Source organism: Pleurodeles waltl, chromosome 1_1, assembly GCF_031143425.1.
Source record: "Pleurodeles waltl isolate 20211129_DDA chromosome 1_1, aPleWal1.hap1.20221129, whole genome shotgun sequence".
Lineage (NCBI taxonomy): Eukaryota > Metazoa > Chordata > Amphibia > Caudata > Salamandridae > Pleurodeles > Pleurodeles waltl.
The window spans coordinates 221,933,051-221,961,045 of NC_090436.1; the positions used below are offsets into that span (position 1 = coordinate 221,933,051).

A 27,995-nucleotide genomic window follows, 5' to 3' on the forward strand; every position below is an offset into this window, starting at 1 on the left:
TCTCCTGGTAAAAATGAGAAATACTCAACATCTCTGTAACCAAGCTGGAAGCAGATGGGTTCCACCATGTTCCTAGCGTGTTTTGATGATGGCGTGTGTGCTAACATTATCAGATTGTTGTAGGAGGAGTGCGTGGCGCTTCTGCTGCCATCCCTGGTGGGGGAGGCACAGGGAGAGCACCAGAACCACTCCCTGGGTGGTTAGGATGACGTGGAGAATTCCTCCGCACTCGCCCACCTTGGCAGAGGACGCCGCCATGCTGTCCTAATCACCAAAGGGGTTAAGAGGTGGCAGTGGTCTTCTTGATCCTTCGACTCTTCAAACTTTTTTTTTGTTATGTTTACAGGAGATGTCACAAAAGAACGCCTTTCCTTTTGTGAATGCATTCTCTCCTAGTTTTGGGGAGTCAGAAAAATATCTGTTTTGTGACCAGATTTCATTCCGAAAAGATTGATATTCAAGATATGAATACCATGCCCCTTTCAGATTCAAAATCTGTATCCATTCGGAATCTGATTTTAGCAGTCATAAAAACGTCTGACTCCTAAAATTGGATTCGAAATTAAGAAAGGGCAATTTTATGGTCAAAAACAATGTATTTGAGAGTTTGCAGCTGTTGAAGTGCTTTGTACATTTGTCCCATTTATAGGATTGGGTGGCACAATTTGTCTTATCACAGTGTACAGAATAAATCTGAAAACTACCACTCTCTCAAAACATTCCTAGGCCCAGGAGGACCCCACCAGGAAAAATAAGGCCCTGCTGGAAGAAAGAAGACTTCTGACTTAATGGATTCAAGGTCTTCTCCTTCCACACCATGATGGAACAACTCTCCAGTGGTCAAGTGGTTGACCTCCTGTTTGCCTTCTGTAGAAAAATACCCTCTTTTTGGCATGGTTAACTCCACTTATTGACTGCTGTCAGTGTGTTTTGATTGTGTTCACTGGGATCCTGCTAACCAGGACCACAGTGTCTGTGCTCTCTCCCTCTAAATTTGGGTATTCCTGACTTAGTACACCCCACAGTTGGCATACTGGTGCCCCCATGTAAGTCCCTAGTATATGGTTCCTGGGTTTCCAGGGCATTGGGACACCTGGGGTTCACCATGGGCTGCAGCATGTATTATGCCACCCACTGGAGCCCATGCAAAATGTGTCTGCTGGCCTCTTTCACTACAGGTCACTGCACCAGGTGATTGTAAGTCACCCCTGTGCAGGCTCTCCTAGCCCAGAGGGCAGAGTGCAAGTACCTGTGTCTGAGGGCACCCCTGTAGGGGCAGAGGTGCCCCTACAAACTCCAGCTCCATTTTCCTGGACATCGTAAGTGTGAGGAAGCCACTTTACCCGTGTACTAGGCATAGGCCACTACCTATGTCCAGCTACATAATGGTAACTCTGAACTTAGGCATGTTTGGTATCAAACATGTTGGTATCATATTCCAATACTGTTGCCAGTATTGATTGTATGATTCCATGCACTCTTTGCTCCTACCAGTTTGCAGGGTTTTCAGGCAGCCCCCGTTGCTGCCATCCTACAGACAGGTTTCGGCCCTCCTGCTGCTTGACCAGCTCAAGCCCAAGAAGGCAGAACAAACAATTTCCTTTGGGAGTGGGAGGCAACACCCTCTCCCTTTGAAAATAGGTGTTGCATGGCTTGGGAGGGGTAGCCTCCCCAAGCCACCGGTATTCTTTGAAGGGCACACTTGGTGTCCTCCTTTCATGAACCGATTTGCACCAGTCCAGGGACCTCTGGTCCCTGCTTTGGTGTGAAACTGGATAATGGAAAGGGGAGTGACCATTCCCCTGTCCATCACCACCCCAGAGGTGGTGCCCAGAGCTCCTCCTGGTGGCCACTTGATTCTTCCATCTTGAATCCAAGGTGGGCAGGGGTCCCTGGGAGCATCTGAGTGGCCAGGTCAGGCAGGTGACATCACTGCCCCTTCCTGATAGGAAGTCACCTTACTAGGTGACCAAACCCCCTTTAAGGGCTATTAAGGACCCCCTTGAGGGTGGGTCCCCAGATCTTCAACTTCAGTGACGACTTCACTTTGCAACATTGTTTCTCCGGCTCCTTTTGCAACATTTCCCCGACAGTGCATCCTCTGAGGTCGGTGAGACTTCAGGCTACACCAAGAAGTACGAAGGAATCTCCCTTGGAGTGAAGGAGCCACTTCCCTGCATCTGCAGGCACCAACTGCAGCAACGACTGGCTGCGTGGATCTTCTCTCCTCTAGAACTGCGTGGATCCTGCATCACAGGTGGTGGTCTGGAGTGGTCCACTTGGTCCTCTCTGCCCGCTGTCCAACTTGGGAGACAGTAAGCCCTTGCCTCTCCTTGCAGAACAGTACCCCTGTGCATCACAACTCTTGCCGCTAACAAGGCTTGTTTGCTCCTGCTCCAAGAGATCTTCAGGCTCTGTGCCCCCTGCACCTCTTTCTGCAAAGCACAGTCTCCTGCTCGAGCGATGTGGGACTCCTCTTGAGGTGTGCTTACTGGGCATCACTGTGACTTACTGTGCCTGCTGCCAATGGGTTGCCTGTGGGGGTTGTGTCTGCTTCCGTTGGCTCTCCCGACTGCTGAGGGTCACCTAGGACTCCCTCTTTGGGTCAAGTCCCCTGGGCCAAGTCCCCTGGGCCTTGCTGGTCCTCTTCAGCCTTGCATATCTTCTTTTGCTTCTCTTGCATTTGCCAAGGCTTGTTGGTGGTTCTTCTTCACCACTGACCATCTGCGACCCGACCACTGACGTGGGGCACCATCTGCACCGCTCCAAGGACTCCTCTTCAGCTCCTGGGGTCCACAGCTGCTCCTCTTCTTCCCTCGTCAACCTGGTTCGGAATCCACAGAAGGGTGGATAGTAGCTCCTGCCCCCACTGGACACTCCATTGTGGATTGGACTCTGTTCTCTTCTTTTGCAGGTCTTCTTCTACTGGAATCCACCTTTGATTTATTTTTGTCTGGTCCTGTACTTGCACAATCCTTTCTTCTAAGTTCTCCTGTTAGTCCTTGAGAAGACAAGGTACTTATCTGTGCTCTCCTGGTCACTGGGGGGGGGTCACTCTGGTACTCACCTCGTGGGGCTACTAGTTCCTCCAGCTCCCCTCTAACAACCCATATCCTTGGGTGTGGGACTGTATCCCGCATTCCACTTTCTTAGTATATGGTTTGGCCCTCCCCTAGTGCCCCTCACTATTTTCACTAAGTATTGCCAATGCTTGTTGTTTTTATACTAATTCCTAATTGCTTTTGAGTGTGTATATATAGGGTGTACTTGTCTCCAGTTGGGGGGACTGCCTATTAGTTGTAATCTAGTGTTGTGTTACCATAATAAAATACCTTTAGTTTTGTAACACTGGTTCTTTCATGTGTGGTAAGATATGTGTGACTATAATGGTATTGCATGAGCTTTGCATGTCTCCTAGCTAAGTCTTGGTGGCTCATCCACAGCTTCCTCTAGAGAGCCCTGGCTTTCTAGACACTGCCTACACTTCACTTATAGGGGATACCTGGACCTGGTATAAGGTAACAACACCATAGGTGTCCACCACACACCAGGCCCGCTTCCTACATCTGCCGTCCAATCTATTTGCCGCAGAGTTAATCCCTTAATGACTTTCATTGCTTTTTCCTGTCATTATGTGAATACACGTTTATGCTCTGATGTCTAATTTACCACTTCCTGCCATTCACACTTTTGTTTTACCTCTGAAACCACAGGCAGCTTTCAAATCAATTTGTAAATGTGTTCACTTATGTGCACTAAAGATTTGAATTCATTGATTTGCCCCGTAATATGTGTGACTGAATTCTTGGACAGGCAAAACACAATTATTATCATTGTGCTTTTTTAAATTACAGGAACATCACTTTGAGCTAAGGTTTTTAATTTCCATCACCCTGAGCTCATAACAGGATATATTTAGCTGGGGCAGCCTTTATGTACCCTTGACAGTTAACATACAGTGTACCTTTTATGAATTCAGATTCTCCTTTCGCTGCCACAGTAGTGTCCCTTTCTCCTGTCAAAACATACATACAGTTGCAAAGGCTACGTTGATATTAACTGTTATGCTATTTTACACAGAGCGTAAGGGGTCGGAGTATGTTAAATACTTGTCTGTGTGCCGTACGTGTTTGCAAACAGCAGGAGTTCCTGATGTGAGGAATTGAAGGTTCTGTAGATATGAATGGGGCATGCACCACAATACAGAATTGCTTTTTTTAATGAAATGTTAGAAGAAAGCTATATATAGAGCCTGTGAAGAACTTGTGAAAAAGTGTGGAACTTTTTAGAATCCATCTTTTTTATATTCATGGTTTAATTAGATCACATAATAGTTTATAGTTGATAATGAATCCGTTTCTTTGTGTTTTGTTTAAGGTAAGAAAGCCCGGACATTTGATTTGGAAGCAATGTTTGAGCAAACTCGTAGGACTGCAATAGAAAGAAGTAAAAAAGCTTTTGGTAAGAACCTTTCTTAGTTTTTTTTCATTGTACAATGTTCGTTTTTTATTTACTGACAAACACAATTTAAGAAATGTGTGTCTATGTGTTTATAAAAGTCATCCAAGGCATAGAATTTCCATCTAATAACAAGACAAACAACGTTTGCATCATTTATAAAGCATTTGTGTATTAACTGTGGTCTGCTGAGAATTTCTGACCAGTAATTTTTCACAAAATCAAAAAAAGGAGGCAAAATGCAGTGTGATATTTTTTGGGACCTTAATCCGTGAAATACTTCCATTAGAAGCTTGCTTCGTACACAGTTCTATAATAATTTTCTTGGGAATATGTCACAGATGCAATCAAAGTTCTACTACATATGAAACATTGTTCCCCTAGGCGAAATCTGATCAAGCTCAACTGTTCAATCTACAATCCAGAATGTGGTCTAGTTTCTGGGATTGTTTTGTCATTTTGATTCTTCCACGGACACAACCCTGTCCCCTACAAATTGCATAGAGGTGGAAATAAAAAAAATTGAAATATTGCGCGCCACATGCAAAAGTGCATATTATTGGTGAAACAAATGCACTGCACTTTTTACTATTAAAAAAGATACTTAGCAACAAATCCACCTGTTTGGGCAGATTAGTGGCTAAATTGTATTAGTGTACCTTTTATGTATTGTATTGTAGACTTTATACAGCGCTTGTCACCCTTGCATGGGGCACTGAAGCGCTTGCCTGCATGGGCAGTAATCTATGTATTGTATTTTATTGTATTGTATTTTATTTTATTTAAACACGTGTTCGGTCAATGAAGACCATTACACGAAAAAGCAACAAAAAAAGAAGAAAAAGGAAAACTACAAAAACCAAGGAGTCTTAATAAATACAGTGATAAAATCGATTTGAGTTCAAGTGTTTCAGCTAAGTTACGGAGTGCTACGACATTACTTGCAGGCTGATTGTGCGCGTTTGTCTTGCTTGTTCAGTCTCCCTAATTTGTCCAAGAATTTAGCCAGTCTGCAGTTGTGCTGTACGTCATCCCCTTTAAAGCCTGCCAATATCGCTGGTCTGCATCTGCGCAGCCCCCTTTAAAGCCAAACTGGTCGTAGGAGCCTGTTGCGGTCTGTTGTGATACTTTTGCATAGGCATATCTGGTGGATCAGCGTTTCTGGAGCCAGCCCGCATAATCGACCGGTGTAAGTCATGTTGACTCTTGTCCACCTGGGAAGGTGGGCATATGTTGGAAGGCAGCCCATTCGATACTTCATAATGGCTGCTTTAATCTGTGGATTAATTGCTGCTCCCAGATATAGTGGTGGAATTAGAGAGCCATATGATGATAAAACCAGCTAGGCATGGCTTTGTTTCGATAAAGCTTCTTTGTCCTGGAGATGTGAGAGAGACTTGATGCTTACTTTCGTTGCGTGTTTGACAAGTTGATGTGAGCTGAGTTGGAGAAGTTGATCTTCAGGGCAATCTATGACATGTAGTGTGTATGGTTGGAAGTTTTTTTTTTTTTTTTTTATGTGAACCTATGTGCAAAGTGTTTTCATGTCTTGTGTGATGACCCCAGAGGTATGGTTATCAAGTTCTGGGATGCAGCGAATGGCTGTGTAGTGGTGTGAGAGATAGATGCACAGTTGATGGTTTTCGGTAATCCGGCAACTTTGACCTTTTCTACAGGTTCTTTTATGTAATTTCTTATGATCATAGTGCACTGGGTTGTCCGTTCTAAAATCTTGCTTGTGGTTTTGGTCCTGGGCTGGTATGGCTGGAGAGAGAAAAAGGTGGAGAGATCTGCAGAGATGAGGTTTGTTAATACCCTCCCATATGAGTGTTAATTATGAGATTTAAAGAAGCAGTCATAAAATATAGTTATCTGTGTTCTGCAGCGGTAAACTACATTAAACTCCTTTGATTGATCAGCAATATGTGACAGATCTCTTCCATGCCTGTTCATTTGGTGATAGCTGGTTTATTGGCTGATACATTACTGGTGATGGACAAGCCCCATAGCAGCTGTCTTAAGTGAGAGTAAGAGGGATATGTTACAGAGTAAGTATTATATTGTATTATATAAGTATTAGTAATCACTTCTTAGCTTACCCTCTTATAGAAAGTAGTTTGCTGGTTGGTTTGTAGGCTGAAGATTAAATTTGAAGGAGCGATCGTATTTTTGGGTTGTATGCCTGGGACGATGTAGCTATGTTGGAAAATAACCATTTTTTCAAACATCTTCTGAAGTGTATATGCTCCTGGATGCTTTGAATGTTGCCTGGTAGTGAGTTCCAGAGCTTGGCAGCTTGTGTTGAGAAAGCAGTGACTTATATCGATTTCTTACGGCAAGGTGGTACAGTGATTTGAGGTGCAAGCCTGGAGCACCGTTTCCTGATATATTTGTATCGTATTACTTGAATTTAACGTGCAGGTATAGTGATCCTTTCGCCTGGGTGCCTTAAATATTGCAGGCCTCAAAATCATAAAAATGTTACTGGACCTGCAGGTCGAGTAGCGTGAATAATCTACTCATCCTAACTGTAATGTACTTGACCCGGAAACGGGTCTCAAATTGTGTGATCCTAGGCAAATATTCTATTTTACAGTCACCTTTTTCTCATTCTCACATATGAGTGCACCTTCAAATATGTGAGTTCAGCATTTCTGCTGTGAAAAAAAAATCCTCTTTTGTTTAATTAAATACACTAAACGATTGCTCCATGTATAATAAATCTAGCCCACTTATACGGTACACATGATCCATGCATGACTTGCCTCTTAGTTTACTAATAGCTTTGCCGTCAGGGGAGGAGAGTTTCTAAGTTTATGTTTAAACACTCACTTTAAATAAATATATTATTAAAGCATGATGTGGTAGCGCACTGTCATTTGCAGACAGTAAATTTCCAAGAAATGTCCAAAAACCTTCCCACTAACTTGCAGCTTTACTGATAAAACTATATAGTGTATTAACAAGAATCTGTGAACATTGGGTTCAGGAAACATTTATCATTTGCACATCACCGAGTAAAGTGTTCTTACTTTTTTTTTATCCTGTTAAAATATTTTTTTTCATCACACAGAAGTTGAAAAAATTGTCTTTCATAGCTACTGAAATATATTTTGAAATGTTTGTAAAGTTGACTTAGTTATATAAATATTGTGTGTTGGGAAAAACCTGATACCAAAAGCCTTTAATTTCACATAGGTCAGGCAGTTCACCTTTCAAAATCCTGGAACTCTGTAGTCACAAGTAAAAGTATTTGCATTGCAGGAAGCCAAACTGGCTTTTGACCTCTGTCTCTGAACACAGAGCAAATGTGACAAGAATAAGATTTAAAGGCATCTTAATTGCTAATTCAGTTTCTGAGTGAACAGAACACCTCCTCTTTAGCCACTGGCCAGAAGGGTCAATTAGAATTTAAAAATCGCTGGACCTCATACTGAATGGTCCAGTAGATTTTTCGAGCCCTGTATTGTCCTATTGTAGTTCTCATACCTGGAAAAATTATTGAAATGGCTGATTGCTTTCCTTGTTACCTCTTACTAGTTGTGAATGTCCTATCCTTTATCTGATCCTAAAACAGATTAATGGTCCCCTCACCCCCCTTAAAATGATGTTGCCAGCATTGAAGTCTGCCAGTTTGTGAGGTAATTTGTCAAGTAAGAGTTTTGTTCTATGTAGCGAGCGTCGACATTGTCGTAATCTGTTTTTCCTGTAGCATGCCCTATACCATGAGATATCTACCTTCCTTTTCCATTTTTTCTGAAGAACAGGTGTAACGTGGAGAGACTTATGTATTAATATCCCTTACTACGATATGCGTTGTATTGGATAAGGAATACTATGCTTGTGGCAGATGGTTATGTCTGAGTTTAATTGATTCTGTCTTGTAAGCTTAGTTTTCTTCAATTGCTACCGTGTCATATCTCCATTCCTGAGTAAGACGTCAAACCTTACCACTTTTATTTGAGTTAAAGTTAAGGCCTTTTGTGTTGAGTTATACAATTCTACAAACATGTCAGATAGTTGGTGGACTGTTTTTCTGTTTTCAGACCACGGTGTGACAAATCCTGTCCTGTATAATCTTGCTGTAATTATTTTCCGCTCCCTCCCTTAGCAACTTTAACCCCCCCCCCCCAAAATAACTCTAACGTATTGTGAGCAAAACTCATAAAATAATCTATACACCAGATTCACAAGGGTCTCCTCAACCATTGAGTGCTCCTCGCTGTCACTGCTGGGCTGCAAAATTAAATGTACCATCATAGCAGATCAGAGAATCTTCTTTCCTGGACTTTCTTACGGGCTTTTAATTTAAGTAGAATCAGTTGGTTGACTCCTTATTTTATTTTAACCAACTTTCACTTTCCAGCTACATTTTAATGAAGGCCATGCAATGTCTGTTTAGCATGGATGTGAATTGTTTTTGTCTTTTTAGTTGTCCACTTCACCTATTTCACCTTGGTTCACATTGTGAAGTCTGTGATGGGGTGTAGGAAGTTAGCTCTGTTTATACGATTTCAAAGTAAGGAATAGAGTCCAAGGGTTCCCCTAATAGGTAAGATAGTGGCAGAATTAGATAATTCTAATGCTGTATTTTGTGGTAGTGTGGTCGAGCAGTAGGCTTATCAGAGGGTAGTGTTAAGCATTTGTTGTACACATACAGGCAATAAATGAGGAACACACACTCAAAGACTTACTCCAGGCCAATAGTTTTTTATATTGAAATAATATATTTTCTTAGTTTATTTTAAGAACCACAGGTTCAAGATTTACAAGTAATACTTTAAATGTAAGGTACTTCACTTAGATACTTTAGGAACTTTGAATAAAAGCAATATCATATACAGTCTTTGTAAAAATGGCAATAAGCTATTTTCAAAGTGGACACAGTGCAAAAATCAACAGTTCCTGGGGGAGGTAAGTAAAGGTTAGATTAGGAGGTAAGTAAAACACTTACAAGTCTCAGTTCTGGGGCATAGGTAGCCCACCGTTGGGGGTTCAAGGCAACCACAAAGTTACCACACCAGCCAGTCAGGTGCAGAGGTCAAAGAGGTGCCCAAAACACATAGGCGCCTATGGAGAACAGGGGTGCTCCGGTTCCAGTCTGCCAGTAGGTAAGTACCTGCGTCCTCAGGAGGGGGCAGGGGGGGGAGACCAGGGGGGTTTTGTAGAGCACTGGGGGGGGGGACACAAGTAGGCACACAAAACACACCCTCAGCGGCACAGGGGCGGCTGGGTGCAATGTGCAAAGCAGGCGTCGGGTTTCAGGTAGGAAACAATGGAGGGACCCAGGGGTCACTCTAGCGGTGCAGGCACGGGGGGCTTCTCGGTACAGCCACCCCCTGGGCTAGGCAGAGGGTCTCCTGGAGGTCACTCCTGCATTGAAGTTAGGTTCCGTCAGGTCCTGGGGGCTGCGGGTGCAGTGTTGGTTCCAGGCGTCGGGTCCCTTGTTACAGGCAGTCGCGGTCAGGGGGAACCTCTGGATTCTCTCTGCAGGCGTCGCTGTGGGGTCTCAGGAGGGGTAATCTCTGGTTGCTCACGGGCTCGCACTTGCCGGGAAGTCCTCCCTGTGGTGTTGGTTCTCTGAATCTTGAGTCTGGGGCGTCTGTTGCAGAGTGTGAAGTCTCACGCTTCCGACAGGAAACGTGCAGTCTTTGAAAGTTGCTTCATCGTTGAAAAGAAGTAGCTGGTTTTGAACAGGGCCGCTGTTCACGGAAGTTTTTTGGTCCTTTAGTCCAGGGCAGTCCTCTGAGGCTTCAGAGGTCGCTGGTCCCTGTTGGATGCGTCGCTGGAGCAGGTTTTCGAAGTTGGAGACAGGCCGGTAGGGCTGGGGCCAAAGCAGTTGTCGTCTTCCTCCTTCTCTGCAGGCTTGTAGGTCAGCAGTCCTTCTTGTTTCTTCAGGTTGCAGGAATCTAGTTTCCTAGGTTCTGGGGAGCCCCTAAATACTAAATTAAGGGGTGTGTTTAGGTCTGGGAGGGCAGTAGCCAATGGCTACTGTCCTTGAGGGTGGCTACACCCTCTTTGTGCCTCCTCCCTGTGGGGAGGGGGGCACATCCCTAATCCTATTGGGGGAATCCTCCACTCACAAGATGGAGGATTTCTCAAGGAGGGGGTCACCTCAGCTCAGGACACCTTAGGGGCTGTCCTGACTGGTGGGTGACTCCTCCTTGTTTTTCTCATTATCTCCTCCAGCCTTGCCGCCAAAAGTGGGGGCAGTGGCCGGAGGGGCGGCCATCTCCACTAGCTGGGGTGCCCTGAGGCGCTGTAACAAAAGGGGTGAGCCTTTGAGGCTCACCGCCAGTTGTTACAGTTCCTGCAGGGGGAGGTGAGAAGCACCTCCACCCAGTACAGGCTTTGTTCCTGGCCACAGAGTGACAAAGGCACTCTCCCCATGTGGCCAGCAACATGTCTGGTGTGAGGCAGGCTGGCAGAAACTGGTCAGCCTACACTAGAAGTGGCATTGGTATTTAGGGGGCATCTCTAAGATGCTGTCTGGGTGTATGTTACAATAAATTGCACACTGGCATCAGTGTGCATTTATTGTGCTGAGAAGTTTGATACCAAACTTTCCAGTTTTCAGAGTAGCCATTATGGAACTGTGGAGTTCGTGTTTGACTGACCCCCAGACCATATACTCTTATGGCTACCCTGCACTTAAAATGTCTAAGGTTTTGCTTAGACACTGTAGGGGCATATTGCTCATGCGCATATGCCCTCACCTGTGGTATAGTGCACCCTGCCTTAGGTCTCTAAGGCCTGCTAGAGGGGTGACTTACCTATGCCACAGGCAGTGTGAGTTTGGCATGGCACTCTGAGGGGAGTGCCATGTCGACTTAGTCTTTTTCTCCCCACCAGCACACACAAGCTGTGAAGCAGTGTGCATGTGCTGAGTGAGGGGTCCCTAGGGTGGCATAAGACATGCTGCAGCCCTTAGAGACCTTCCCTGGCATCAAGGCCCTTGGTACCAGGGGTACCAGTTACAAGGGACTTACCTGAGTGCCAGGGTTGTGCCAATTGTGAAGACAAAGGTACAGTTTAGGGAAAGAGCACTGGTGCTAGGGCCTGGTTAGCAGGGTCCCAGCACACTTTCAAATCATAACTTAGCATTAGCAAAGGCATAAAGTTAGGGGGTAACCCTGCCAAGGAGGCATTTTCTTACATGGGGTGACTATGGGCCGCTACATATCCTACCCATCCAGCACCATTCTTTCAGCTTTGGTATGTTTCCTTAGATAATGTTGTCGTATTTTGGTGCTTTTACTCATTTTGCTGTTGGTTGTCGATCACTGAAGCCCTGGGCAGAGCTCCTACACATCCAGTTGAATTTTTAAAACGTGTGCTGCTTCTGCTTTATCAACTGTTAGATGTGATTTGTTACTTTTGTCAAATTGTGTTCTCAATTGGTAGAGCCTGGGATATCGTATTTGTTTTAGATTTCATTTTTTCCGTGATTGAGGGACACTGCTGTTGCCTCAAAAAAGTTTTGGCATCTATATTATGATACAAGGACAATTGAAATTGTATACTCTCCTTATTCATTCCTTTATCCTACTTATGAAATTTGGATAGGGCATCCATAGGTCCACTCATGTCTCCTGGTTGCCTCTGACCTCTTCTGAGGGCTCGTTCGGGTAGGATCTGGGTTTGGTTGTCATCTAATAGGACATCAAGAAAGTAGGGTCTTTCCGCTCTTTCAAGTAAGCCCTTCACCCTTATGTTCTCCCAGCTAGAAATATTTTCAAAATATTCACATTTCATCATAAAGTTTGTGTGGTAGGTCAAATATAATTTTGTAGATTCTGGCTCCTGAACATTACTTTCCATAGCTAAATTCCTGGTACCACAGAGTCTGTTGTTCCTGAGAGTGGGAATTCTTCCCCCAGACTTGTTTGCAGTTCAACTAGCTCTTGAGTGAGATCTTTTTAATTTTCACAGTTCAGATTTAAGGGATTACAGACTAGTAAACAGTTCTTCTTTTGTTAAGGCCATTATAGGTTGAGTTGCAGAAGCTTAAATGCTGACTCTGAAGCCCTGACCCCCCCCCCCCCCCCACTCCTATGAACTGTTGGTGTTTTGACATTTTTATAAGAAATCTTGCCAAAGAGGATTGCCTTGTCCTTCCTTATGATAATGGTGTTGATTGTGTATCTTAGGCCCCTTGGAGCTTAATGGTCCGTTTATTGACATGTTCAATGTAACATAACAAGTCGGACAACCTCATTTCTCCCCCCCCCTCCCCCCCCAAACATCCAAACTGGTTCCTCTAGCAAATTCATTAGCATCAGTTCACCCTTTATTTCAGCTTGTAAGTAGACACAAGTGTCTGGAAGAACTCCTGTACTGGGAGTATGTGTGAAGCTGTTTGTCTTCTGGGGCATGTCTTCCCTTCTGTCTTGGGGAGGGAGTGGGGAAACTCCAAAATTCCACCCCATATCTCTGAAAAACTACATTCTGAGCCCTGTAGATTAAGAACCAATTTCCCCATGAGTAATATACACCATACTTTATAATACTAATACAAAAATATTTTAATTGTTTGGGGGCTGGGGTTAAACGCCAAAATAGCCTTTTGAAGTGGTTGCTTTACTTCCCTTTCTTTTACCCCCATTTAATTCAGGCATCCATTCTAACAGAGTGTTTGTGGATGCGGGAATTTTCTTCACTGCAATATGGGTAATCTCCTCAAGTAACCTATCTCAAGATATTTTGAGTTTGCCACATGCTGACTCAGTGTGGGTGAGTGTTTTCTTTCTCCTTGCATTCTCGTGTCAATAGTACCATCACAATAATGTTTTAACACTATTCCACTCCACCCTAACTGTTTCTTTTGTTCACCCCTCAAAATCTTTTCACGTTTTGTGCCGCTGTAGTTGATTTTGAGCACGCTTTCCCAGGCATTTAAAAACTTTCATCTTCAAGTGAAAACAGTATGTTTTAGTACCTTTATCATAGCTCTGGGAAATCAAGAATTTGATAAAAGTTTCTCAAAGTGCCTTAGCTTCCCAAAGACTAACCAGGGGACTTGGAAAAGGAACTTTGCAAGAACAGGACCAGTCCAGTGGAACCCAGTGGTGGATTCCAGTAGAAGAGGACCTGCAAAAAGAAGGGGACAGAGTCTAGTCTATGCAGGAATGTCCAGGTGGGGCAGGAGCCACTACCCACCCTTCTGTTGCTGAAGATCCTGTCGCGCGGGCTCTCATTATCCTAAATGAGACTACTGGATTTCTAGGTAGCAGGGTCGTTCCTGATGTGGGGGGACTAAGTCTTATCCACTTGGAAGGATCCCTGTCACCTTAAATCCGGTTTTGCTCCGGCTAACTAGCAGTGCCTCATCTCTCCCAAGGGGGAGTGATGATTGGGCAGCCGAGCGCATGACATCTTTAGAACTTCTCAGGGAAGTCGTGGTCACTCAGGTCCCAATAAGCTCTCTCATTTACAGTATGATCTCATATACAAATGACAGAGGCAGTTTAAGTTTTATAAATTGTTTTTAATAAAACAACTGCATTTTAGATATTAAGGCATGAGCCGCAATAACCAGAACCATACAACACAGTAGGATTGAAATAGTCACGATGAGAGTGAAACATAAAAACAACGCTATCATGGTGTTAATAGATTCTATTCTCTCTCAGTAAGTTATATTTCGAGCACAGCATGTTAAGCTATTAACTTGCCTTTCAGATTCCCCGGGAAGACATCAACCCTCATACCTGAGCAAAGGCCTGTGATCTGGTTCAGCACCTGCAACAAGGCAGTCAGCGTCTAGTTGTGGTTTCCCTGGTCGGAATCTCCCTCTTTCGTGTATTAGGATAAGGAAGTGTTTTTATAACTAACATGTCAGTGTGATCACGAAATGTCCCTACGCAAGTAATCCAAAGACTAAACTCCTACCACGTCTATCGGCAATGTACCAGACTGTATCCTTGACTGAAGCACAGAGTGAACAAGAATGTGTTATTGAGAACTCCAGTGCTGAAGTAGGCTAAACAGTGTGATATAAAATATAAAACAAGACCGTAGAACTGGCTATTTGTAAAATAACAGTACAAAGCTGAATAAAATGCATTTAGAGCAAAGTGCACAGAGGCTCTATGCTGCAAGCAAAAGGAATAAAATACATCCAGGGCAAAGTGCACAAAGGCCTAACGCCTGAAGCACACACGCAATGAATATATAAAAATTACCACACTACACCCGCCCCTTGTCGGTAGGAAGTGGTTCCAATCAAACAAATAATACTATGCCCCAGATATCAAATTATACAAAACACATTTCGACAAGTCCAGAGGACATGAAAGCACAGAATCCAATTTAAATTTCTAAGCATGTGACGGTAAAGCCGAATCAATATAATGTCAATTTAGGGGAAAAAAAAAAACCATTTCAAATGGAAGTCACGGAAAGCAGGATATCCTCCACTTCGGCAGATGTCAACACCGGAAAATCCACGCCAAATACTATCATGGAGCAGGTGTGTTCCAAACCCCCAGAACCATCCAAGGCAGCATCCTGTACGAATCTGAATAAAATGCCTTTAGAGCAAAGTGCACAGAGGCTCTATGCTGCAAGCAAAAGGAATAAAATACATCCAGGGCAAAGTGTACAAAGTCCTAACACCTGAAGCAAACTCGCAAAGAATACATAAAAATGACCACACTACAATCCGAGTCGACGGTGGATGAAGAAGGCCAACTGTGGAGCCCAGGAGTGAAGAGGAGTCCCTGAAGTCGTGCAGAAGCTGTCCCATTGCGTTTGTCAGGTTGCAGACGGGTCAGTGATCAGGAGGACCACCAACAAGCCCTGGCAAACGCAAATGTGGGCAGAAAAGGATTTGCAGAGAAGAAGAGGACCAGCATGGTCCAAGGGACTCGACCCTTGGAGGGGGTCTGGCCTGACCCTCAGCAGTTGGAAGTGCCAGCCGAAGCAGTCGTATCCCCCACAGGCAACCCACTGGCAGCAGGCACAGTAAGTTGCAGTGATGCCCAGTCAGCACACCTGCAGAGGAGTTCCGCGTCGCTGGAGTAGCAGAGGAGAGACTGTCCTTGCAAGGATAAAGTGCTGGAGGCCGTGGCTGCTTGGAGCCTAAAGATCAGTTGGAGCAAGAGTCAACAAGCCTTGGTTGCTGCAAGAGGCACGGTGCATAGGGACCAAGAGGACCACTCAGAACCACCACCTTTGTTGGAGGATCCACGCAGTTCCTGTGTAGAACAGATGCCACGAGCTGGACACCGTTACCTTAGGTACCTGCGGATGCAGGGGAGTGACTCCTTCACTCCAAGAGAGATTCCTTCTTGCTTCTTTGGTGCAGCTGAAGTCTTGCTGACCCCAGAGGATGCACAGCCGTGGAAATGTTGGAATTGCTGAAAGGAGCAGGAGAAACAATGTTGCCAGGTGAGGTCGCCTTGGGAACTTCAGGCATGTTTGTGAAGCGGTTCCGGTGGCCAGGAGCAGAAGAGCACATTGAAGAGCTCATTGAAGAGGAGTCCTTGTGGAGTCTTACACACCGAATATGGGGATTCACCCGCAAGGGAGTTCCTAAATAGTCCTAACAGGGGACTCAGTCACTCTGCAGGGTGACCACCTCTCAAAGTAGGTCATTGATGTCAATCATTTGTCCTGACCAACTAGATGCTCCCAGGGGCCTCTGCACATCGTGTTTCCAAAATGGCAGAATCAAGTGGCCACCTGCAGGAGCTCTGAGCACCACCCCTAGAGTGGTGATGGACAGGGGAGTGATTACTCTCCTTTCCTTTGTGTATTTTCGTGCCAGTGCAGGGATAGGGGTCCCTGGACTGGCGCAAACCAGATTTTGCATGCAAGGCACCAAATGTGCCTTTCAAAGCAGGCCAGTGGTGTGGGTAGGCTACCTCTCCCCAGCCTTGTAACACCTATTTCCAAGGGAGAGGGTGTTGCATCCCCTCTCCCACAGAAAATCCTTTATTCTGCCTTCCCTTCTTGAGCTGGGCAAGCAACTGGAGGGCAAAAACCTGTATGAGGGGCTGCAGCAGTGTGGGCTGCCTGCAAATCCTGGAATGCTGGTAGGAGTATTCATGGGATGTCCTCTAAGGACCCCCCAGAGTGCATGGAATCATGCCACCAGTATGGGCATTAGTATTGGAGTATGATTCTGACATGTTTGATACCAAACATGCCTAGGTTCATAGTTGCCATTATCTAGCTGGGCCACAGGTAGTGAGTTACCTGTGGCCATTACATGGGTAAAATGGCCTCCCACCCTTGCGAGGTCCAGTGCATTGAAACTGGAGTTCGTGGGGGCACCTCTGCTCATGCAGGGGTGCCCTCACTCTCGGGAACCTGCACCCTGCCCTTTGGGTTGAAAGGTCCAACCATAGGGGTGACTTACACTGACCTGGTGTAGTGAGTAGTAGTGAATGGGTGCATGCGCCTTTTCATGCAGGCTTCAATGGCAGGCCTTCAGGCAGAATTTGCATGGGCTCCCATGGGTGGCATAATACATGCTGCAGCCCATGGGGGATCCCTGGTGTGCCAGTACCCTGGGTACCTAAGTACCATATACTCAGGACTTACAGGGGTACAGCAGTATCCTAATTGTGGGGTGTAAACTGTACCAAAGCAACCAAATTTAGAGGAGAGAGCACAATCACTGGGGTGCTGGTTCCCAGTGAGAACAGACTAAGCACACTGGTAACAGGCAAAAAGTGGGGGTTACCATTCCAAAAAAGAGTGACTTTACTACATTCTTCACGACTAGAGTACGTTAATTCTAAGGCATGCTGCTAGTCTCATCGCTAGCCTACACTAGTGACATGTTACAGGAGCTTAGGCAAGAAAACAGCACATCTATCCCAAATAGTCAGTAGGTGTACAGCGAGAGCAGCATCAACAACAACAAAAAAAATGCTCCTCCTGAAGTAGGAAGATCAGTAAAAATTTATAAGCAGCCATTCAAACGAACGTCCATTACAGCAAATGTTCAAGCATGAACTTTGTAGCCTGTTTCTTAAGTTTTCTTTATTGAGATTTTTCTTTAAAAGCTATACTGCCACAGCCAACTTGTTTGATTTTAATGAACTTATTTAGGGCTGTAGATAACAAACTACATATATGTCCACACAAATTCAAATATCTATACATTATAATAAAACACAAACAGCATATTTTGTATTGCAATAAGCAAAACTAACAAAAATAAACAAAAAAGTGTGTCACAGCGATCCACAATAGAGACTTGGGGCATCATTACGAGTTTGGCGGTCCGACCACTGCAACTTTGGCGGTCAGACACCGGAATATGAGTTTGGCATTTGGATCCCCAAAAGACTGCCAGCGGTCTGCCGGCACTGACATATTCAGCAAGGCAGGGACTGTGGCGGTCCTGACCGCTGCAACCAATGTTAGTGATCCTGGCATTGGGACCTCCATGGCCATTGCGACCTGCCCAACCGCCAAGCTTTCAGTGGCAACCCCACCATCATGGAAAGCCCCCCGATCAGGCAGGTAAGGGGCCCAATACAGGTAGGTACCAGGGGGTACGCCCTCATGGAGGGGGAGGCACGGGCCGATGTGGGTCGTTTAATAAAAATTTGGCATTCGGGGGTGCACTGTGTCCCATGCACGGCATGGTGCATGGGCACAGTCCGCCAGTTGTTTCTGGCCGGCAGTGTCTCCATTCTCCTGCCCCCTAGTGTGGAACTCATAATCTGGCGGTCCTAGGACCATTGGCCCGGCGTTGTTCGAAGGATTGCCACCATGGCAGTCCAGTGGTCCACTTGCCAAACTCGTAATGAGGCCTCATATGAAATGTGGATTATGGAAAACGCCAACCAAAATTCAAAACAAAATATTTCATAGAAAAAGATGAGTTCATTCAAAATTAATACGGGGAAGAGCAACAGGACTTTAAAAGATTGAATTGTTCTTAAATAACAGTCAACTACCTTAAGATTGATTTGATTCAATATAGTCAATTGGAAGTGGCAAGACTTAAAGCGATCATTGTTCTTAGACTGCCGTATAATATCATAATGGTCATGAAGATAATCATTCATGCAAAACAGTTGATTAAGGTGGATTCATAAAAACGGAACATCCTATGAAAGAATTTACCAGAAAATGACAAAGGAATACCTAATAAAATCTATATTAGTATTAAATGTGGTGTGCCTGATAACATATACTGTCAATATTTCATTAGCATTGATCAATCCAATCCTCAAAAGGGCCTGTATACAGAATGGGCGGATGTGCTCTGGACACTTTTGGATTTGTTCGTCTGATTGTAAGTAGGTGGAAACCTAATTAAAGCAAAGGAGGGACAAAGGAAAAGAGGAAGTGGTTGTAATCAAAGTTTCAAGAGGCATAATGACATATAAATACAGTATGATTTATTGATATCTTGAAGTAATCTGGATTTGGAAGAGTAAAATCCCATATGTTTTATATTCACTATCTAATCTAGGATTTCTAAGTTAAGGGTTTGTATCAGGAAAGGTTTACCTATGCATCTCACAAATCTCACTGTTATCTTTATGCCAGCATTACAGCACATCTCATCAGTCCTTCAAGACGTGTATGAGATTAACATACATATAATCATACCATACAAACGAGCCAGGAGTTAAAACATCTGACTTCATGATCGTCCCAAATGGGACTAACCAAGTAGGCAAACATCAAAAGCTATATGCTCATTAATCGTGTTCATGGACTCCATCACCATGTTGATATGGAGGCTTTCCAGCAATGTAGTAACATACATCCATCCCATCAACACCTGGGCCCCCCAAGTCATCCATTTGTAGTGAAAGTAAGCAAGCTTTCCTGAAAAACAGCAAAAACAAAAAATAAAAAGCACCGCAGCAAGATGGCCATGAAAGCTGCAAATGAATTAAGATATTTTATGAACCTGCCTTAGTTAAAGGTTCTTTTGATATTTTGGAGGTCCTAGTTAACATATCTTAACTTCTCCTTTCTCCAAAAGTGAGTATTTTGGTTTTGATGCATTTATTTGAAGATAGTTTTATGTCATCCGTTAGTCAGTGACTTTCGAGCCGTTTTTCAGTTTTGAAATTCCCATCTCTCTGGGGTTTTCCAGGTTGTGGTTTATTTGTGTGTCATCTGCGTAATTATGGCGAATTCTTGATTAGTTTTGGTGATGGTTTTATGATGCATTGAAGAGGCAAGATGATAGATCGTAGGTGAACTCTTGTTTTCAATTTCTTGATTGAGAAACTGTCAAAAGGCATTGAGAGATTCAGAAGAATTTGTGCTGTTTTTGTAAACTTTTTTGTAGCTTGTCCCATATGGTGAATAGGGCAGAATCTGTTTGGTAATCGAAGAGTAAATTGTTGTTTTTTAGGAACTGAGAGATCTGTAGGAATGCTGCTTCAACGTGCACAAAACTGCTCCATATGCATTGTAAGCAAAAGGTTAAGGTGCCAACACTGTGGAGTGCAGTTCTAAGTCATATTCCTGATTGCGACTATTCTTATCTTTGGGTTATTCTCTAAAGAGCCCCTTAGATTTTCTGTTTTTCCCGTGCAGCCCTCTTTGCAGTCTTCAGTTTTGTTGTGCCTTGATTTGATGCAGTTACTTTGACTACCTGTTTTAAACGCAATTGGACCATGAATTGGTATTTTATGTAATATGGTAGCATATTTTTTTTTTTAATTGAGTTTTATCAGGAAAAAGCTCATTCCACGTTGTCAAGTCAACACAGCATTGTTTGGTTACTCTATTAGTGCTATGCCAATTGTTGTGACTCTTTCCACTCCGTATTTATCTGAAATGAACAAACCTATGTTCTATACAATTTCAGAAGCGAGTGAACAAGGAGATGAAAAAAGTAAAGCAGCATCCAAGGAATACCAGACATGTAGCAAGTCAGCATCTAGCTCTGCACTGAAGAAGGATTCCTCGAGTTCCAGCTCTGGGTATTGTTGCTTTCTAATATATTCTGCTAGAATGAAACTTGGGTCTGGTAGAACAAAATACGTTGGAGGGGGGCTGGATTAGGAGTAAAGATTACAAAGAGGATAGGGGAACAATCACAGTGGACACATTTAAATCCCTAATGTTTAAAACTTCCATGTTGGAATGTGGCTCTACAAGACACGGAAAAGCAGTAATAAAACGCAAAACAGAAAAAAAGATGTTACAGCAATTACTCCAAAGCATACGAGCGACAGTAAAACAAACTGCTGGAAAAGCAATGCTTTGTTTAAAGGGCCACAGTTGCCAAAGTGGAGTGGTTATGGATTTTGCTTTTTTATTTTAAAATTTTATTTTAGCCAGTATTAATATGAACTTTGTACAACTAATCGTGTATGCAAAAGATTACAATAATCAGAAAAAAAAGCAAACGAGCTACGCATAATACAGTAGCATATGTTTACTTTACTTGATGAAAACACAGTAAAGATAAAAATGTGTTCATTAAGATATATATCAGAAATGTACTGTTGCAAATATAACACAGATGAACACAATGTTAACACTTTCCCAATTATTAGTTTGCTCACACCAGAACTGTTAGAGTATTGCTGGTGCCCCAGTCCCAGTGTTTTTTTCTATTTATTTCTGTTTTATTATCTTCAATTTAAGACACTTTGTTTCCAAGAAACAATTACATTTCCAAATTACATTTTTTGGTATTCGAGTAACAGCTTCCTGTGTAGGTGTGTACAGTAATGATATCTTTGTATGCTTGCATCATAATGTCCTTTTTTGTTCCAGACAACGTTGTGACAAATTAAACAGGAATAAGCAAAGCTAAAGAAAAAAAAACTATTGACCGTTTATTTTCAACAGCTAGGGCGTGCAACGTGGTTTCAAGCATTTCCCTGGTCTTTGTTCTACTTTCTGCCTTGACGCTAATGCATGGCTCCACTCATCCTTCCTAGGGTGACTTTTTTTCTACTGTTGTTTCCAGTATTACATTGAATTGTTCGTTCAAACCAAGTTGGTGTAAACTGCAAACTAGAAATCTGTAGAACAGGGAGGTAAGAAAGGTGGAATTATGACACGTAATGCAGACCAGAGTCTCATTATCTTACAAACACAGAATTAAAGAACTATAAACAGCCTATTTCTTTCAACGCCTTAATTGAGCACCAAATATGGCTATTGGAGGTCTGCATGTAATTTCCACAAGCAGCTCAGATCCATAGTCAGCCACACCGACAATTATGCAATTTTGACTGCAGTAGTGTTCAATAACTTCATGTCATCAGAAAATAATAATCTTTCAGTCAGTGCTATTTCTCTGTATCTAGAGAAATTTCCGCTGATTACAGAAGAACCACTAAGTATGGCAGTCATAGGTTGCCATTCGGCAGGCTCACCAAATGATCTCTGCCTGGTGAATATTATGAAGTCACTGTATCTTTTCTGCATTTAACATTTTCCATCACCCCCCTTTGCAGGAAGTGGTACCACTAGTTATCGACCAAACCATAAAAGGGTGTCTTTTCCCATCCCCCACGCATGAAATTACATTACTGCACTTCGAATCATCCATCTGCACACAAATTTACATCACTTCCTACCTTCCCCATAAATTTGTCAGCTCTTCCGGGAGTCCCATTACCCTGGTGTTGCCCGCTGAGGATGGGCACAGACAAGGGCATCACCTTTTTGGGCTTGTTAGGGCCAAAAAGGGTTTGGAGCTAGAACCACTGTTTCGGTGCAACTTACAAGGTTAGATATAACAATATGCTTCACCCAACTCCTCATACTGCCAATCTCCTCAATCACACTTAGATTGCCAAAATGCACCCATAGCATTTGCTCAATGAACACCCCATTAAATACCACACACCCTTAACAGACATTACAACTCCTGCCCATCAACACTCACTGTGCACCACTCCACGTCCCAAACATCACATACCCAACAGGCTGTAGCATCCATTGTGTGGATCACACGCATAAAAAGGGATGAGGCCTAGCATTCATTTATCATGCACATAAAAAGGGAGGAGACTTAGTTGTCATCCATATGTCACCCGGGTCTTGCATCCTAGGTAAGCAAGTAGCACTCAACTCCGTGGAGCTGTTGACATGCCGTTTTCCACAGTCTGCAACTCAGATCACGGCCTTTCATCTTATTTACTGACCTCTGGGCAGAACAATGGCTTTGTTAATGAATTCTCGGATCACCTCACTCCCTCATCCATTTCCACACCAGGGTCTTGGGTGGCTTCAACTTCACGGACAATAGAAAAAAAGAAAATAAATAAAACGCGTTGTTTTCATCCTCATTGATTAACTCGCAGTGGTAAAGCATGTTAACCAACCAACATACTCCAAAGGCCGCATCCTCAACCTTCTGTCCTCAACATCACCAACAATCCAAAGCAAACAAGTCATACTCTTGTAGAGGAATGGCCACTATGCCATGTGGAGTCTCCTAGCTCAGCATCCAGCCAACAAACCAAGGTCAACCCAGAAGAGAAGACTAAACTTTCAACGCCTTTGCCGTAGACCGTATAATGCTTGAATGAATCTCTTACCCTATCAATCCTACGTCCAACATAAACTCCTCTCTAAGCAACTTCTACACTTTTTTTTTTCTTTAGAGAGAAAACTGTGTACACAAAAGCCTTCAGCACACTGGTACAATGAAGACCATTCTGAAATAAACAATTAATCCGCAGATAGAAAAGAAAATGGAAGAATCTCATGATACCAAAGTCGGTCTGTGCAATACACAGGCAGCTCATCACATTATCCAAATTAAAGTACTAAACCAACACCCTCGGAGAAGCTAGCAAGAGGACAAAAAGGCAAAATGCTTTTCAAAACAGTCAAGCACTGCCAGACTAAGCTATTTTTCAACCTACAGAAAAGTGCAGTGCCATCATCATCTTCCTCTGTGGAAAAAATACAGAAGATTTGACAGCACATGAGTAACACCAATCCTGTATCATCTCTTAGGCCCTCCTCTTTTCATACAATCCAACAGTATGCAGTCTTCAAAGCCCTCTCTCAGATCTACTCAATTCTATTAAAGATACTTCTTAAGAAGATGATGTCTTACCCTCTTCCTTTGTCAAAACTCTCTCTGGGAACGCTCTCACCCCTACACACAATTGTCAGTACCTTCTGCATTCAAGGCATCTTCCCCAAAGCTCTCAAGACAGGCCAGATCTTCCCAGTCCAAAAGAAACTTAAATTAGACCCTGACATTTTCACCAACTACTGTACCATCATTCGCCTACCATTCATCAACATGATCACTGAAAAAGCGGTCTGTATTTAACTACAAGTTCACATCAGTGATGGCCATCTCCTACACGACCACTAGTCTTGCTTCAGGTCACGTTGCAGCATGGAGAACGTTACCTTACACATTATACACAATGCCCTCTTGACCACAGATGAAGATGACTCCTGCCACCTGATTTTGCTGGGCCCCTTAGCCTGCGAAAGTCAACCATCCCACCGTCATATGCACCCTGGAGTCTTGGATTGGATTCACTGGCAGTGTCCTTTACTGGTTCTCCTACATTTCATACCAACATCAGTTTATTCACTAGGTACTTCAAGTCCAAAAAGATCCCTCTCTTAGGATTCACAACTGTCTCCTCAAAGGTAACCACATAACAATTCACTAATATGCTGATGCTACACAACTCTGCTTGAAACTCTCCTGCTTTTCAGGCATCCAACACCTCAAATACTGCCTGCATATCATCCAGGTCTGGATGTCCAGCGCCTATCCGAAGCTCAACCAAACCAAGATGGAATTCCGGTTATTTGCCAAGAACGTGAAATATTACAGACCTGACTAAATTACATCAATCAATCAATATTTGTAAAGCGCAGCTACTTACCCGTGAGGGTCTCAAGGCACTGGGGGGTAGGGAAGAAGAGCCACATCTTGAGGCTCTTCCTGAAGATGGTGAGCGACAGGCTTTGTCTGAGGTGCAGGGGGAGTTCCAGCTCTTTGCTGCAGTGTAGGTGAAAGATTGTCCTCCAGCTGTGGTTTTGCGGATGCAAGGTATGGTGGTCGTGAACCTTGGAGACTTTGAACCCCAACTTTCCCCAAATGCCAAGCTACTTGGTTTCACCTTTGAAACCAAATACACCTTAAACACATTTCCAGAAGAACAAAGAATACCTGGTACAAATCTTTTCTTTCTCCATAGACTTCAGGACTGCTGTTAAGGCCTTGTCCTCATACTATTGCATTTAGATTATGGGGACAATCTGCTTCATGGCATCCCAGACACTGCACTGGCATCTTACATGCCCCACCACACCTCATCCTGAAGAAATATTATCACTTCAGACCCATTCTTAGGGGACTCCCTTGCCTCACCTTGCCGACCCATACCATATACAAAACCAGCTGCAGCCTTTACAAAGCCATCACAAACAACATCCCTGCTTATCTTGCTGATCAAGCTTCCCATCTCTGATTGTTTTCTGCAGACTAGCTGTCAGGACACCATCAGGTTAAAGACTAAGAATAAAAAAGAAAAAGCACGGCAGTAGACCTTTTTTTATCGATACACCCAGTGATCTGAAATTAGATCACTAAAGAGGCCAGTCTTCAAAAGGAGCAGTGTTGGGGGATTCTTGATGACTATAAAGAACACTGCACCACAATGCATTAACCATCCACAGCCCAGCTGCCTCTCCCCCAGCACTTATTGTTCTATAATGCTTGCCGTTGAGCCTTGTACAGTGCTCCTCTGCCTTTTGGCTAGGTTTGCACTAAAGAAATATCATACACTTATATACATACATAAAAGATCTCCCTCACCTAAGGAGTTTTTTTGCCAAGGCTTGGTAGTGAAACCAATCCAAAAAAACATAATTAAGCTACAATATCGCATCAACTTTTGCCCCATCTTTCTGTTGCCATGTTTGGGCAAACCATTGCAAAAAGTGTCTTTCATCCAATTACAGCAACATTTTCCGAAGCCAGTTATGTTCTCAACATGTGCCAGGCAGGTTATCATCCTGGGTTTAGCTATTCTGTCTGGTATTAATGACCTAAGATAGCTTGAGGATAACAGTGGTGCCTATAAGCCTTCAGCACTATTGGCCACAAAAAACTTTTACAACCTCTCTCTGGTATCAGTTTCACTGGCATCATCCTGAAGAGGATCTTATCCTTCCTTTTTTTGGAAGGAAGTTCTACAGGTATTTGCAATACGTTGTTGAGGTCACTCTATAGTGGCTTCTCTGTCAAGTTTTTTTTTATTATGACAGACATCCACATTTAAACAGTTTGATGAATCTTTGGCTTTCCGTATCTTGCAGTGGGATTGACATAGGTTTGATTGTTATTTAATTTCACTTTAAATGCTTATTTTAAAGCTAAGATGCCCCTGAGTGCACCATCAGCTCAAGGTTCTCTGTCAATATCTGTTTTACATCTTGACTCTTTCATACACTCCTCCACTATTAATTTTAAATGTTTTTTTTTTTTTTTACATTACCTTTTGGGAAAAATGCATTGCCATGACACATCTTTTGCAAGGTACATTGAAAAATAGTTGTAGGAAGTTGGCTCTGTATACACTATTTTAAAGTAAGAAATAGTGTGCACGGAGTTCAAGGGTTCCCCTTAGAGGTAAGATAGTGGCAAAAAACATAATTCTAATGCTCTATTTTGTGGTAGTGTGGTCGAGCAGTAGGCTTATCAGAGGGTAGTGTTAAGCATTTGTTATACACACACAGGCAATAAATGAGGAACACACACTCAAAGACTTACCCCAGGCCAATAGGTTTTTATATAGAAAAATATATTTTCTTAGTTTATTTTAAGAACCACAGGTTCAAGATTTACTAGTAATACTTCAAATGAAAGGTATTTCACTCAGGTATTCTAGGAACTTTGAATAATCACAATAGCATGTACAGTTTTGACAAAAATGGCAATAAGCTATTTTAAAAGTGGACACTGCAAAAATCAACAGTTCCTGGGGGAGGTAAGTAATTGTTAAGTTCACAGGTAAGTAAAACACTTACAGGGTTCAAAGTTGGGTCCAAGGTAGCCCACTGTTGGGGGTTCAAGGCAACCCCAAAGTTACCACACCAGCAGCTAAGGGCCGGTCAGGTGCCGAGGTCAAAGAGGTGCCCAAAACACATAGGGTTCAATGGAAACAGGGGTGCCCCGGTTCCAGTCTGCCCGCAGTTAAGTACCCGCGTCCTCGGAGGGCAGACCAGGAGCGTTTTGTAGGGCACCGGGGGGGACACAAGCAGGCACAGAAAGTACACCCTCAGCGGCACAGGGGTGGCCGGGTGCAGAGTGCAAACAGGCGTCGGGTTTTGTATAGAAAACAATGGGGAGACCCGGGGGTCTCTTCAACGATGCAGGCAGGCACGAGGGGGCCTCTTCGGGGTAGCCACCACCTGGGCTAGGCAGAGGGTCGCTCCTGCACTGGAGTTCGGTTCCTTCAGGTCCTGGGGGCTGCGGGTTCAGTGTTGGTTCCAGGCATCGGGTCCCTTGTTACAGGCAGTCACGGTCAGGGGGAGCCTCTGGGTTTCCTCTGCAGGCGTCGCGGTGGGGGCTCAGGGGGGTCAACTCTGACTACTCATGGGCTCGCAGTTGCTGGGGAGTCCTCCCTGAGGTGTTTGTTTTCTGCAGGTCGAGCCGGGGGCGTTGGGTGCAGAGTGGAAAGTATCATGCTTCTTTGTTGCAGAAAGTTGCAGTTTCTTGAACAGGGCCGCTGTTCTTGGGAGCTTCTTGGTCCTTTAGATGCAGGGCAGTCCTCTGAGGCTTCAGAGGTCGCTGGTCCCTGTTGGATGCGTCGCTGTTGCAGTTTTCGTCGAAGTAGGGAGACAGGCCGGTGGGGCTGGGGCCAAATCATTTGTCATCTCCGTCTTCACTGCAGGGCTTCAGGTCAGCAGTCCTTCTTCTTCTTTAGGTTGCAGGAATCTATCTTCCTCTGTTCTGGGGGCCCCTAAATACTGAATTTAGGGGTGTGTTTAGGTCTGGGAGGTCAGTAGCCAATGGCTACTGTCCTTGAGGGTGGCTACACCCTCTTTGTGCCTCCTCCCTGTGGGGGGGGGGGCACATCCCTAATCCTATTGGGGGAATCCTCCTTCTACAAGATGGAAGATTTCTAAAAGTAAGAGTTGCCTCAGCTCAGGACACCTTAGGGGCTGTCCTGACTGGGGGGTGACTCCTCCTTGTTTTTCTCATCTCCTCCGGCCTTGCCGCCAAAAGTGGGGGCAGTGGCCGGAGGGAAGGGCATCTCCACTAGCTGGGATGCCCTGTGGCACTGTAACAAAGGGGGTGAGCCTTTGAGGCTCACCGCCAGGTGTTACAGTTCCTGCAGGGGGAGGTGAGAAGCACCTCCAACCAGTACAGGCTTTGTTCCTGGCCACAGAGTGACAAAGGCACTCTCCCCATGTGGCCAGCAACATGTCTGGTGTGTGGCAGGCTGGCAAAAACTAGTCAGCCCACACTGCAAGTCGGGTATGTTTTCAGGGGGCATCTCTAAGATGCCCTCTGGGTGTATTTTACAATAAAGTGCACACTGGCATCAGTGTGCATTTTTTGTGCTGAGAGGTTTGATACCAAACTTCCCAGTTTT

At 44.1% G+C, this 27,995-nt stretch overlaps 1 protein-coding gene across 1 annotated transcript in view; it reads left to right on the plus strand.

Moving 5' to 3' along the window:
- Positions 1-27,995, plus strand: part of WDR70 (WD repeat domain 70) — a 1,287,307-nt gene that overhangs the window by 30,772 nt on the left and 1,228,540 nt on the right. Inside the window, exons 2-3 of the mRNA XM_069221254.1 lie at positions 4,378-4,461; positions 20,258-20,372. Coding sequence (XP_069077355.1) covers positions 4,378-4,461; positions 20,258-20,372 — 199 coding nt within the window. The remainder of the gene's footprint in view (positions 1-4,377; positions 4,462-20,257; positions 20,373-27,995) is intronic.